This window comes from Chinchilla lanigera, unplaced genomic scaffold (genome assembly GCF_000276665.1).
Source record: "Chinchilla lanigera isolate Chin_1 unplaced genomic scaffold, ChiLan1.0 scaffold00051, whole genome shotgun sequence".
NCBI lineage: Eukaryota > Metazoa > Chordata > Mammalia > Rodentia > Chinchillidae > Chinchilla > Chinchilla lanigera.
In genome coordinates, this window is record NW_004955452.1 from 15589728 (window position 1) to 15601908 (window position 12181).

At 44.3% G+C, this 12181-nt stretch overlaps 1 protein-coding gene across 2 annotated transcripts in view; it reads right to left on the minus strand.

The window, feature by feature from the left end:
* Mtf1 (metal-regulatory transcription factor 1) overlaps window positions 1-12181 on the minus strand; it is a 47385-nt gene that overhangs the window by 9268 nt on the left and 25936 nt on the right. For both annotated transcript variants that reach the window (XM_013519622.1, XM_013519621.1), the window contains exons 7-9: window positions 8330-8407; window positions 2402-2504; window positions 1195-1790 (exon numbers count right to left, since the gene is read on the minus strand). In XM_013519622.1, the coding sequence (XP_013375076.1) occupies window positions 1195-1790; window positions 2402-2504; window positions 8330-8407 (777 nt within the window). The remainder of the gene's footprint in view (window positions 1-1194; window positions 1791-2401; window positions 2505-8329; window positions 8408-12181) is intronic.

A 12181-nucleotide genomic window follows, 5' to 3' on the forward strand; every position in this document is an offset into this window, starting at 1 on the left:
AAAAAAAAAAAAAAAAAAAAAAAAAAACACTACACAACAACAACAACAAAAACCAAGGGAAGGGCTGGAGGTGTACATCAGGGTAGAGCACCTCTGTGTGGCCCCAGTGACAAATGACATGTGACACATGGCAAATAGTTTTGGTACTAGGTTGAATCCTCAGCATCAAAACTAAAATAATGCTGCTGCTGATAATGATGATGGAAACTGAGCTGGTGTGGTGGTACACACACCTGTAATCTCAGCACTTGGGAGGCTGAGCAGGAGGATCATCTTGAGCTTCAGACTCGCCTGAACTACACAGTGAGTTCAAGGGCAGCCTAGACTACATAGTGAGACCCTGTCTCAGGGAAAAAAAAAAAGATGTGAGAGGGTGAAGAGTTTATCTGTTCAATAAAATCTAAAAATTACGTAGTTTTAGAATAATGTACTGGGCATGGTGGAGTGTAACTAACCCCGCTACTTAAGTGGGAGGCAAGAGCATCACAATGCCGATGCCAGCCTGGGCAACTTAATGAGGACCTGTCTCAAAATAAAAATACGAAGAAGGCTTGGGATATAGTTCAGCATTCTCTAGGTTCAATTCCCAGTACCAAGAGAACAGAGGAAGAGAAAGCAACAGAGACAGAGAGAGAGAAAGAAGGGGTGAGGGAAAGAAGAGAAGGGAGGGGAGAGGAGAGGAGAGGACAGGAGAGGAGAGGACAGGAGAGGAGAGGAGAGGAGAGGACAGAGGAGAAAAAAAACAAAAGAAAAGGTCCTAGGGCAGGCTGTGGAAGCTGATTATTCCTCTAGCATGGTCACTGCCACCTGGCTCTGTCTGGCTGGGTCACACCAGCCCCTCACATCTGTCTGACTCTGCCTTGGGAGCAACCTGCTTTCCTAAAATATGCTTGGGCCTCTGGAGTTTGTGACTGCATTCCTGTAGTAGATGAGGTATAAGACGGCACATAGAGTATTCGAGTGTCTACTAAGTGAATGTAAAGCTTGTTTCTCTATCTCCTTCTCATAGGTACTGACCATAGCATTCCCTGCATTTACACCACTCGATTATGGGGAAAATGATCCCGAGCGAGAATCACAGGTTTCAGCGTAGGTACGCCTAGTCATTTTCATTTTTGAAATGAAAGCCTCTGATCATGTCCCCCACGTTAAGTACACTTCACCCCAGTGGGTACGTTTGTATGCAATACTTACAGTTTGTTCTTGGTTTTGTGGTGAACTGGTGGCACCATTTAATATCCACTGTAAGTTCTGTTCTCCCATGACTAGGCCGGACCCCAGGATAGCTGTGCTGGGAGTCGGGGTGATGGTTATGGTGGGACTGTTAGTTAGGACAGAGTTGGCACCCAGTGGCAGAGTCTGGACCATGGCTGGCAGGGGCTCAGTAGTACTTTGTGGTGGGGCTGGTGCTGCCATGGCCGATGCCACCGCTGCTGCTGCTGCAGAAGCCCCAGCAACAACAGAAAGTCCTGGTGCGATGGGCTGTGGTGCCTGGGGGTGCGGAAGAAACTCTTGATGATTAGCAGCAAACTGCGTGCTGTGGAGAACAGGCACTTCCGGAGGTGGTAAGAGAGCAGGGGCGTTGCCAAACGCAGCTTGCTGGGAACCAGGTCCTAGGGAGGGAGCAGGCGGAGGAGCAGACGGAGCTGAGGCTGGTAGCAGAGGCTGGGGTGGCGTGGAGATGCCAGGCTGCAGTACAAGCGGGAGAGACAAAGATGCTGAATTTCCTGTGGGTGGCGGGACATCACTGACTGACTCTGCATCACCATTAAAACTTTCAATCAAGGCAGCTGGTAAGAAAAAGAAATAGAAACATATATACATATCCCAAGCCTCACATACACCACAACAACACAGTCATGATGGCCTAAACAAGAACAACTGAAGTGTGTCGGAGCCGAGTCCTCCACTGCAAGCAGGGCAGCCTAAGTGCCACGTCTGCTGGTCAATACACTTCCAGGTGCAATGATCCAGCAAAGTCTAACCATGAAATCATGGGTTTGCAGGCTCTTCTGGAACCTCCCTTTTCCTTTTTCTTTTTGACATGACTAGTGAATACAGACAGATTTCCTTTCAAACACAGTCTGATCTTTGCATTCGAAGCTTGTTTGTGGGTCCTATCCACTCGTGACCAGGGTATAACAGCAGAAGGAAAGCTTACAGCTCTTCCCATCTTCTAAAGCCATGAAGAGATTCTGGGAAAGAAGACCCTCTTGTTTGGGAGCTGAAGGAAGTCGGGGCAAAGATGGAACTGAACTGAAAGGCTTATTTTTCAGAGCCTTCATAGAAGGCCTGCCTCATTTAAGCTAATGGAAGTATTTCTCTTTGCTTGTCATTGCTCATGTCAAGTGTGAATTCCCTTTCCCAGCTGTGATGTGAACAAAAAGAGAGGATAACAAACCTGTCTGCTGAGGATCTTCCTGAATTGCTGTGTCATCTGAATCCTGGAACATTGATTCAAAGATGATTGCTGGTGAAATTGTGCTGAGGTCCTGGCCCTGTGTCTGATAGTGAGAGAGAGAGAGAGAGAGAGAGAGAGAGAGAGAGAGAGAGAGAGAGATGTGAGACCTGCTATCCTGAGACAATTCCTCACCATTAGAAAATATAGTTAGTGTAGTGGAAGTAGAATGATCTTTTAATATGCTTCCTGTTTTTACCTTCTCCTGTTCAAAGTGACCTGAGATATTACAGATCTGGGTCCTCAAGAGTTGGTAAGCTATGACTTGCAGGTTGACTGCCTGTTTTTGTAAATAAAGTTTTACTGGAACACAGGCACAGCCATTCATTCACAAATTATTTATGCTGCTCTCATAATACATCAGCAGAGTGAAGAAGTTGTCACAGAGTCCATGTGGTCCACAAAGCCTAAAATATTTAGTATCTGGTCGTTTACCAAAAAAGCTTCTAAAATACCAATTCCCACATAAAAGTAGGATTGTATAATATTCATTACTGGTATAGTTAGTCCCTTCTGAAACTCATGTCGGAATTTAATCCTCACTGTGAAGTGTTAAAGGACTGAAACTTAACCTGTCTATGGTGTTTAGAGGTGAGGCCTTTGAGAGGTGATTGTAATTATACAAGGTCATCAGAGTACCCCCATCCTACTAAATAAGATTGTCTTGATAACAAGAAAGAAAGGTGAGATGGGCGTTCAAGGTGGTATGGCCGTAGACAACAAAGAAAGAAGTCCGGCATGGCAGCACAATGCCTGCAATCCCATGGACTCCGTAGACTGAGACAGGAGGATTAAAAGTTCCAGGCTGGCCTGGGCAATTTAGCAAGATCTCATCTCAAAATAAAAAATTTTAAAAGGATGGGTGGAGTCTGGGACTGTAGCTAAATGGTAGAGTACCCCTAGGGTCAACCCCCTGGACCACATGACCCCCCCCCCAAAAAAAAACAACACACACATGCAGAAGCAAAGAGACCAGAATATACACACTCATGCTTCCTGTCTTTTGTCACGTGATGCCTGCACTATCTACGGACTCTGCCAGCAAGGGTGTCAACACAGGGAGCCCCTTAACCTTGAACCTACAGAATCAATAAGCCAAATCTTAGTTGGTAGTCTTTATTAGCAAAAAAATCCAGACTAAGATAAATGACCTGCAATTTGGTTTTCTCAGGTAATAAGGACAAATTATGAATGTTTTTCAAGGTCATTATATACTATCTATGATTTTTTTCTTCAGGGATTGAACACTGAACTACATCCCAGCCCTTTTTATATTTTTATTTTAAGACAGGAGTTTGCTAAGTTACCTAGGCTGGGCTTGAACTTGCCATCCTCCTCTATCAGCTTCTTTCCTCTCTCAGCCTCCTGGGATGCTGAGACTATAGGCACGCACCACCATGCCTGGTCTGTGATATTCTGATACATACACATGGTAAGAAATCAAACAAATCAAAGAAACTTACAATGACAAGGAAGAAAGATAGCCTTGGACTTAATAAAAAGTCAGAGGCATTTAAAGAAAGATAAAAGGGTGGGGGACAGGGACCCCATATGATACCTGAGGACCTAACTACTAATAGGCACTAAATAAAATGACCACTCTTCACTTTAGTTAAGGGAAGGGAAAACTGCAATCCCTTTCTCCATAGTCCACCTCCACCCAGCAGCCTACAGGGCAACAGTGACGAAGGCACCAACCACAGAGGCGCACGCAGGGGACAGCGTGGGAAGGCAGGGGCAGACAGGGTCGGCCCGAGCAGGCAGCGCCAGGCTTCTCATGCCTTTGGCTGAATACTGCCTGGGACTACGCAGGCCACAGATCACCAGAACTCAAGAATGGGCTGAGATCTGGATTTTTATGTAAAATCTACTAATTTGTAAATAAAAACAAATCAATGAAAATAATCTAAGAGCAGAGTGTAGAACAAACGAAAATTTGTTTTTTTAGGCCAGACTTTGCCTCAATGCCAACTTTTGTTTTCAGCTCACTTTGCAACACCTAGAATGAATGATCTCTCATGCAGCAATATGGATTGATTTCTTAAACATGAAAGTGTATCATCTCAGTTACAAAAGCACAAAAGTAGGAAATGTGGATCAGTTGTTACAAGTAAGGGCAGCCTTAGGAAGAGGGAAAGGGGCCACAGGGTTGGCAGGAACATTCCTGATGATCTTGGGCTGGTTACGTGGGCGTGAAGAACTGTGCTAAGACATCAAACTGCACATTTACACTGCTCTTTTCCGTTTGTATACTGCACTTTGAATAAAAATGTTTTTTGTTTGTTTCCAGTACTGGCCACTGAACCCAGAGCTTTTTCACTGAGCTATATCTTCAGTCCCTTTTATTTTGAGACAGGGTTTCATCAGGTTGCTTGGGCTGGGCTTAAACTTGCCAGCCTTCTACCTTAGCCTCCTGAGTAGGTGGGTTACAGATGTGTGTCATCATGCCAGCCAAAAAAAAAGGAAAGGAAAGTGCAGGAGCCACTGCCAGACTTCTGGACAAATCCCCGGGGCAGAATGAGTGGGAACCGCTCTCCAGAGGAAAGGAGACAGAACAGCTGTGCCTCTGGGCCCTGGAGCAAAGAGCAAAGAGCAGGGAGAACAGGGTGGCCTCAAATGCATGATGATCCTCCTGCCTCAGCCTCCTGAGTGCTGAGGGCTCCAAAAAGGTCTTTAAACAGCCAGGTGTGGTGGTGCACACCTGTAATCCCTGCACTTAGGAGGCTAGAGCAGGAAGATTGCCATAAATTCAAGGCCAGCCTGAACTACATAGTGAGACCCTGTTTCAAAAAAAAAAAAAAGAAAGAAAAAAAAAAGAAAAGGGCCTCAATCATTTATCACAGTCCTGGCTAGAGGAAACTACTAAGACATTTAATAGAGTTCAGTCATAAAGGAACATTACACCCAGAAACTTAGGTGAGGTAACTCAGAGGGCTTCTAGCCCACCCAATATATAAATTTCTTTTAGAAATTAGTTCTGTTGTGCCAGGTGTGGTGGCACATACACATGTAATTCTAGCACTTGAGAGGCTGAGGCAGGATAGCTATTGAGTTCAAGGCCATCTGGACGACATAGTGAGACTATGTCTCAAAAAAAAAAATTAGTTTTGAAATGTGAATATGAATACAAATCACAGGAAGTACTTGATGTTCAGATTGATACACTGCAACTTAACAGTTTGTCTGCTGTCATTTCTAACCTGCTGTTGCATTTATCTTTTTAATTTCTTTTCTTCCCCTTTTTTTCATTAAATTTCTTACATGTTATTTTTCAGTTCTAGAATTTCCACTTGGTACTCTTTTTAATAGTTTTTATTTCTCTGAGATTTCCTATTTGTTCAATCATTTCTTTGTTCAAACATATTCTTTTATGTCCCTTTTTTTTGGTTTTTGAGTTTTAAAGATAATCTTTTTAAAAAGTTAACACGTGCACACATGGAATAAAAACACAAGAAGCAAAGAACAAAGTCATTCACAGTCATAAGCAGCTTAGTTGGATGTATCCTAGGTCCTGGGTATCCATACACAAAATGCGATTTTCTGTGACAGAAATTGTATAGTGTGTTGCTTATTCTTTCTTTTTTCTTTTGTTTCATTCTTTGTCTTTCTCTCCTTTTCCTTTTCCTTTTCCCCTTCCTTTCTTCCTTCTTCCCTCCCTTCCTTCCTTCCTTCCTTCATACAATGTGTTTTTTGAGAGACGGTAGATGTATGTAACTATGTAAATTAGGCTGGCCTTGAACTCACTATGTATATGTGCTGCCAAAGCAAGCACCTTGAACTCACTATGTAGCCCAGGCTAGCCTTGAACTTGAGGGGATCCTTCTGCCTCAGCCTCCAGAGTCTTGGGATTGCAGACTTGCACCGCCATACCCAGCTCCTTTATGTCCCTGAGCACATAGTAACTACTAAAAATCTTTGTGAATTCAAACATCCAGATGGGTCATCACGAGGTTGCTCTCCACAGATCACCTTTTCTCTTGAAGAGGGGTCATGTTTTAGACAGACCGTGGATTCAGTTACACTTCTCAGAAGAATGTTGATTTATCTGACTTGAACATTCTGTTGACTCTGTTTCCCTTGCAGTGTAGGGCTGCTGTGATCTGTTTAGCTCGTTAGTCTTAGTTGAGCTGCCTAGTCTGTCCCACGCACTCATCATCTGCAGGTAAGCCAGAGATGTGAGCAATTTACATACAGAACATGAGGCTCCCCACTGGCAGCTCTTTCTCTCCGAGGCCATCCCCTACCCTCCATTTCTAGGTGCCACGGTCACCCTGAACTCTGCCCTCTAGGTTTTCAAATCAGCAACACTGTTTTCTCTAAATTTGGCCACCTCCTCTGGGGTTTGCCAACTGGGGCTTGCCCAAGGCCTGCAAGGCCACCCAGTCCTTTTAAAATCCTCTGAGCAACCTCGTCTTCCAAGGCTATGTCTGCTTGCTGCTACCTCCTCACTGGTGCCTTCACATAATTCTTTTTTATATTCTGTGTAGTGTTTGAAGCTGTCTTCTATGGGAGAGCTGGTCTTATAAAAGCAACTCTGCTATTACTAAAAGGAGAATCCAGGGCTTCAGGTGCTTATATAAAAATGCAGTTTCCGATGCCACTAGAAGAACCAACATTTTTATTTATTTGATTTTAAAATTTTTTTGAGATGGGAGTCTCATTGTGTTGCCAAGGCTGGCCTTGAACTCCTGGGCTCCACTGATCCTCCCAAGTAGCTAGGACCATAGGCATGTGCCACTGCATCCACTAAGATCTTTCGGTTCTTTCTTGCTTTTTCTCTCCTTCTCTCTTTCCTTCCCCCTCCTTCCCTCTTTCTGCTCCCCTCCCCTTCCCTCTCTTCCTTCTTTTCTTTTCAGCAATGGGGATTGAACCCAGGGCCTTTGCACTGAGCTACAATTCCAGCTCTCTTATTTACAATTTTTTAATATTTCAAGATACGGATTTTCTATGTTGCTAAGTTGCCCACCCTAGGCTCAAACATGCAATCCTCCTGGCTTAGCCTCCCAAAGTGCTGGGATTACAGCTGTGCCCCACAGTGCCCAGCAGAACCTACATTTTTAGAAGTGCTACAATCGACTCCAATAACCCAACTTTAAGAAAGAGCAGCTGTTTCACAGCATGCCTAAATCTCTCAGTCTCTATTCAAATACTTTCGATTGCATTTATTCATTATGCATGCAGTGATGGAAAAAATCCAGCTATATTTCCTTACTAGCAAATATCAAACTCAAAATTAGTTTTAGCAACCCAGGAAAACATTCAGATTGTATGAAAGAAGACTCAATGCAGTGGTCTCTATCATCATGGAGACATGGGAATGGATGGAAAACTTACCAGTAAGAATCAAAACAATGAGGCCGAGATAGAGCAGGCTTGTCTTTTAGTAGAGGCCCACTGTACAAATTCTCTCAAAAACCCAATTAGGTGGATTTAAAGGAGGAAGGCTGAGCCAGGTCAGAAAGGCAGGGCAAGAGAAGGTCCCCAAATTGGAACTCTGGAGATATCCTATAGTGCCAGACTTGAAGTTCTGCAAGGAAAAACCCTACCTTCTGTGTCACCACTGTAAACACAGCCCTGACACAGGACCTGAAGTAGTGCTCAATAAATATTTGGTAATGAATGAAAAAAGAAACTTTCTGGGGCCAAGAGCCTCTCAAGTGAATGATGTGTATCAAAATGCATTGTACAATAGAACAACCTCCCCCAATAGTAGCATATCATCAAGAGAAGGAGAAAAAATCCTAAATGGTCAGCCATTAAACATAATTAAATCTAGAAGACTTCACACTGGCCTTGCTCAGTTTTTCCACCCAAAGGAATGCTCAGTTCCTGCGTCTATTTTTCTAACACCCATATCCCAGATACACTTACTGTATTGGAATTTTCTCCCAATTCAGAATCTGTGGACAGGAGGTGCAAGTCACTCAAATAAAGTGAGTGATTTGTATCCTGTGAAAGAGAAAAAATAAGGAATGAACACCAAAAATCAGGATCCAAGGTAGCATATTATGTAATGCCATACTTGACTGCAGCATAGTTAAGATTCCAAATGTTTGCAGGTGTGACGTGGAGCAATATGACCCACCCAGAGCAAGGCCTGAGCGCAGCATTTCACTTTTTTTTTTTTTTTTGAGACAGGGTGTCACTATGCAGTTCAGGCTGACCTTGAACTTGCTATGTAGCCCAGGCTGGCCTCAAAGATGGCAATCCTCCTGCCTCAGCCTCCCAACTGCTAGGATTATAGGCATGCACCAAAACACCTGGGCGTATCATTTCACTTTTAAGACTCTATTATTTCTAGAGCCTCCTGCTCTAGAAATATAAAAATATAAATTTTTATATTTCTGAAAGATAGTTAATAGTTTCTAAATTATTGCATGACTCGGGTTCCAGAGTAATAAATGCTATGATAATATGCAGGTAATAATACTTGTGTAATTGGTTTCATCATTTATAATGTGGTTTCACATGACTCATCCGTTACTCATATAAACCTTGGGAGCAGGCTGGGGATTTAGCTCAGCGGCAAAGCGCCTGCCTGGCAAGCGCAAGGTTGTAAGTTCGGTTCCCGGTACCGGAGAAAAATAAAAAAAAAAAAAAAAAAAAAAAAAACAAACCTTGGGAGCTTTACTCCATACCCCATTCAGAATAGGAGAAAATCGATGCTATGCCAGCAGGACTGATGTACTCCCAAGCATGTGGCTAACAAGCACAAGACAAACCTAGTGCTCTGACTGAAAAGTCAATGGTCCTTCTCTTGAGGACCACTGTGACCTCAATATGGGCACCTCAGGGGCCTGATTCAGAGTGGTGCTGAGGGTTAACTGTTCAAACTCTGCTGCCAGGCTAACGCTGAACTCTCAACTCCTAGAATGTCAGTCACGATTTGCACACTTTGGGTGGAGACCCTGCCTACCTCCACTATTGCATGCATCCAACAATATGACAGCCCCTCATCCACAAAGCTGTTTTCCACAGTGTCAATTACCCACGGGCAACTGAAGTCTGAAAATATTAAACTGCAGAAAGAAATAACTCCAAAGGTTTTCTGTTGCTGTTGTTGCTTTGTTTTTGGTTTTTCGAGACAGGGTCTTGCTATGTGGTACAGGCTGGCCTTGAACTTGCTTATATAGCTCAAAATGGCCTCTGAGTCTCAGTAATCCTCCTGTCTCAGCCTCCCAAGTGCTGGGATTATAGGTGTGCACCACCACGCCCAGCAGTTCCTAAACTTTGAACTGCACATCAATCTGAGAAGTGTGATGAAATCTTGAGCCACACCCACTGTCTTGGCCAGGCTACACACTCTACCCACATTAGTCACTCAGGAGCCATCTGGGCCATCAGACCAACTGTCACACACTGCTGCAGGCCTGTGTTCAAGCAACCCTTATCTTACTCAGTAATGGCCCCAAAGCACAAGGGTAATGATGCTGACAATTTTATTATTTTATGTTGTCAGCCTCTTCCTGCGCCTAATTTATAAGTTAAACTTTAACATAAGTATGTAAGTATAGGAAAAAACATGGCAGCACAGCATTGGATATTACTGCAGCTTTAGGCATCCACAAGGAAGCTTGGAACATGTTCCCCGCAGAGAAGGGAGGACCTGTGTACTCACTGAGCACCTACTATGTATCGGGAACTGTTCAGATCCAAGGACACAATATAAATATGACAGACTCTCTGCCCCTGGAGAGCTTCTATAGTAGTGAAGATAAAACAAGTCTACAGTGTGCAGAATGATGTTAAGTGCTATAAAGAGTGAAAGGAATAGGGAATATTGAGATAGGAGTTTTTGTATTTTGTTTTGTGGAACTGGGGATTGAACCCAAGGCCTTCACAATGATTTACGCCTCTAATCCTTTCTTATTTTCATTTTTAAAGTTTTTGTTAACTTGCCCAGACTGGTCTCAAACTTGCAATCCTCCTGCCTCAGCCTCTCTGAATGCTGGGATTGCAGCACACACACCCCGCCCCCAGCAAGGGGTTGTTCTTTCATTAGATGGCTAGGGGAAGCCTCACAGGTAAGGGGCATCTGAGCGGAAACTGGAGAAAACAGGGCAAGGGCCACGCATGCATCTGAGGAAGGTGCTGCAAGCAGAGGGCCCAGCACACACGAAGGCCTGGAGGCAGGAGCGGGCCTTCTTTGGTTTAGGGAACCACAGGAGAGCAGTATAGGTGAAGTGAGAGGAAGAGAAGTGAAGGAGTGGAAACATGGCCAGGCCAGAGAGCCTAGGACCTCCTGGAGTACTGGAACAATCTGGACATTTACTCTAAATGATTCAAGAACCTCCAGCAGGTTGTGAGCAGAGAAGGTGTCTATACCATGGTTTTAAAAGACTGATCTGGGTGATGTATGTAGGACGGTCTACGGCAGACTGGTGTCAGGGAGAGGAGAAGGGAAAGGTGCCAAGAAGTCTGTTTAGCAGGTTACCGCGATAATCCAGGCCCACAGATGGTGAGCAGAACGAGGGAAGTAATCAGAAGAGCTATTGGATTCTAGATACATTCTCAAGGGAGAGCTGACAGACTTTGCTGGTGAGTATGATACGTGGGGGAAAAGGTTAGATATAAGATTTTTGGCTCTGCCACTAGAAAAACCTGGCTGCCATTTACTAAGCTGAGAAGACTGCAGGAGGAACAGGTTTGGACACGTGAAGTCAAGTGAAGAAGATGAGATACTGTCTGGGTGGGGGCGCTGAGGAGGGGGTGGACTATCGAGTCTGAAGCACCAGGGAAGACCCTGCCCGGGGATGGAGGGCAAGTGGAGGGCGTGTGAAGCTGAGACTCCCTGTGGGAAGGCGTAAGGCAAGGGGCGGTTGTGGACTGAGCACTGGTGAACTCCAGTGCTCAGAGGTTGTGGGTCTGTAAATCACTCATGGATTGCTATAAAAATGAGAGAACTGATTACAACTTCATAAATGTAGCTTAGACAGACTCAAATTTTTAAATTTACCTGTTTTCTTTTTCTGTTTTGTTTTTTGAGACAGGGTTGCGCTCTGGAGTTCAGGCTGGTCTCACTATGGAGTCCAGGCTGGCCTAGACCTCATAGTGATCCTCCTGCCTTAATTTCCCAAGTGCCAGGATTACAGGCCTGCGCCAACATACAGGCTCCTGGCTTTTACAAATGAAGAAACTGAGCACAAAGAACTCATTTGCCTAAAGTCATGGGATTAGAGATAGATTCTGCCTTTGAATTCAGGCAGCTGAGCTGTCCTCTTCACAATGAATGCAATTCGTTCTAACACAGGTGTTAGGACTGGCTCAGAATCACACTGCCTACCTAAATTAGACGAACTACAAGCTCTGGATACTTAGGCAAGTTATTTAATTTCTCCTTGCCTCAAGTTTCTTAATCAGTAATGTGGGGATAATAATAGTACTGACCTGTTATTGCTAATAAAACTCAGGGGTTGGGGGGAAGTCCTTTTAAAGAGTCACGACAGTGTTTAAAAATTGGACACCGCAAAATGAGAGTATGTTACTGTTTCCAAAATCAAAATCATGCTACATACTTTAAGAACTTCAAGCTGGGCATGGTGTCACATGCCTGTAATCCCAGCACTTGGGAGGCAGAGGTAGAGGCAGCAAGATCACCATGAGTTAGAGGCCAGCCCAGGCTACATAGTCAGTTCAAGGCCAGCCTGAACTACCTAGTGAGACCCTTTCTCAAAAGTAAATATAGGGGCTGGGGATTTAGCTCAGCAGCACAGTGCCTGCCTG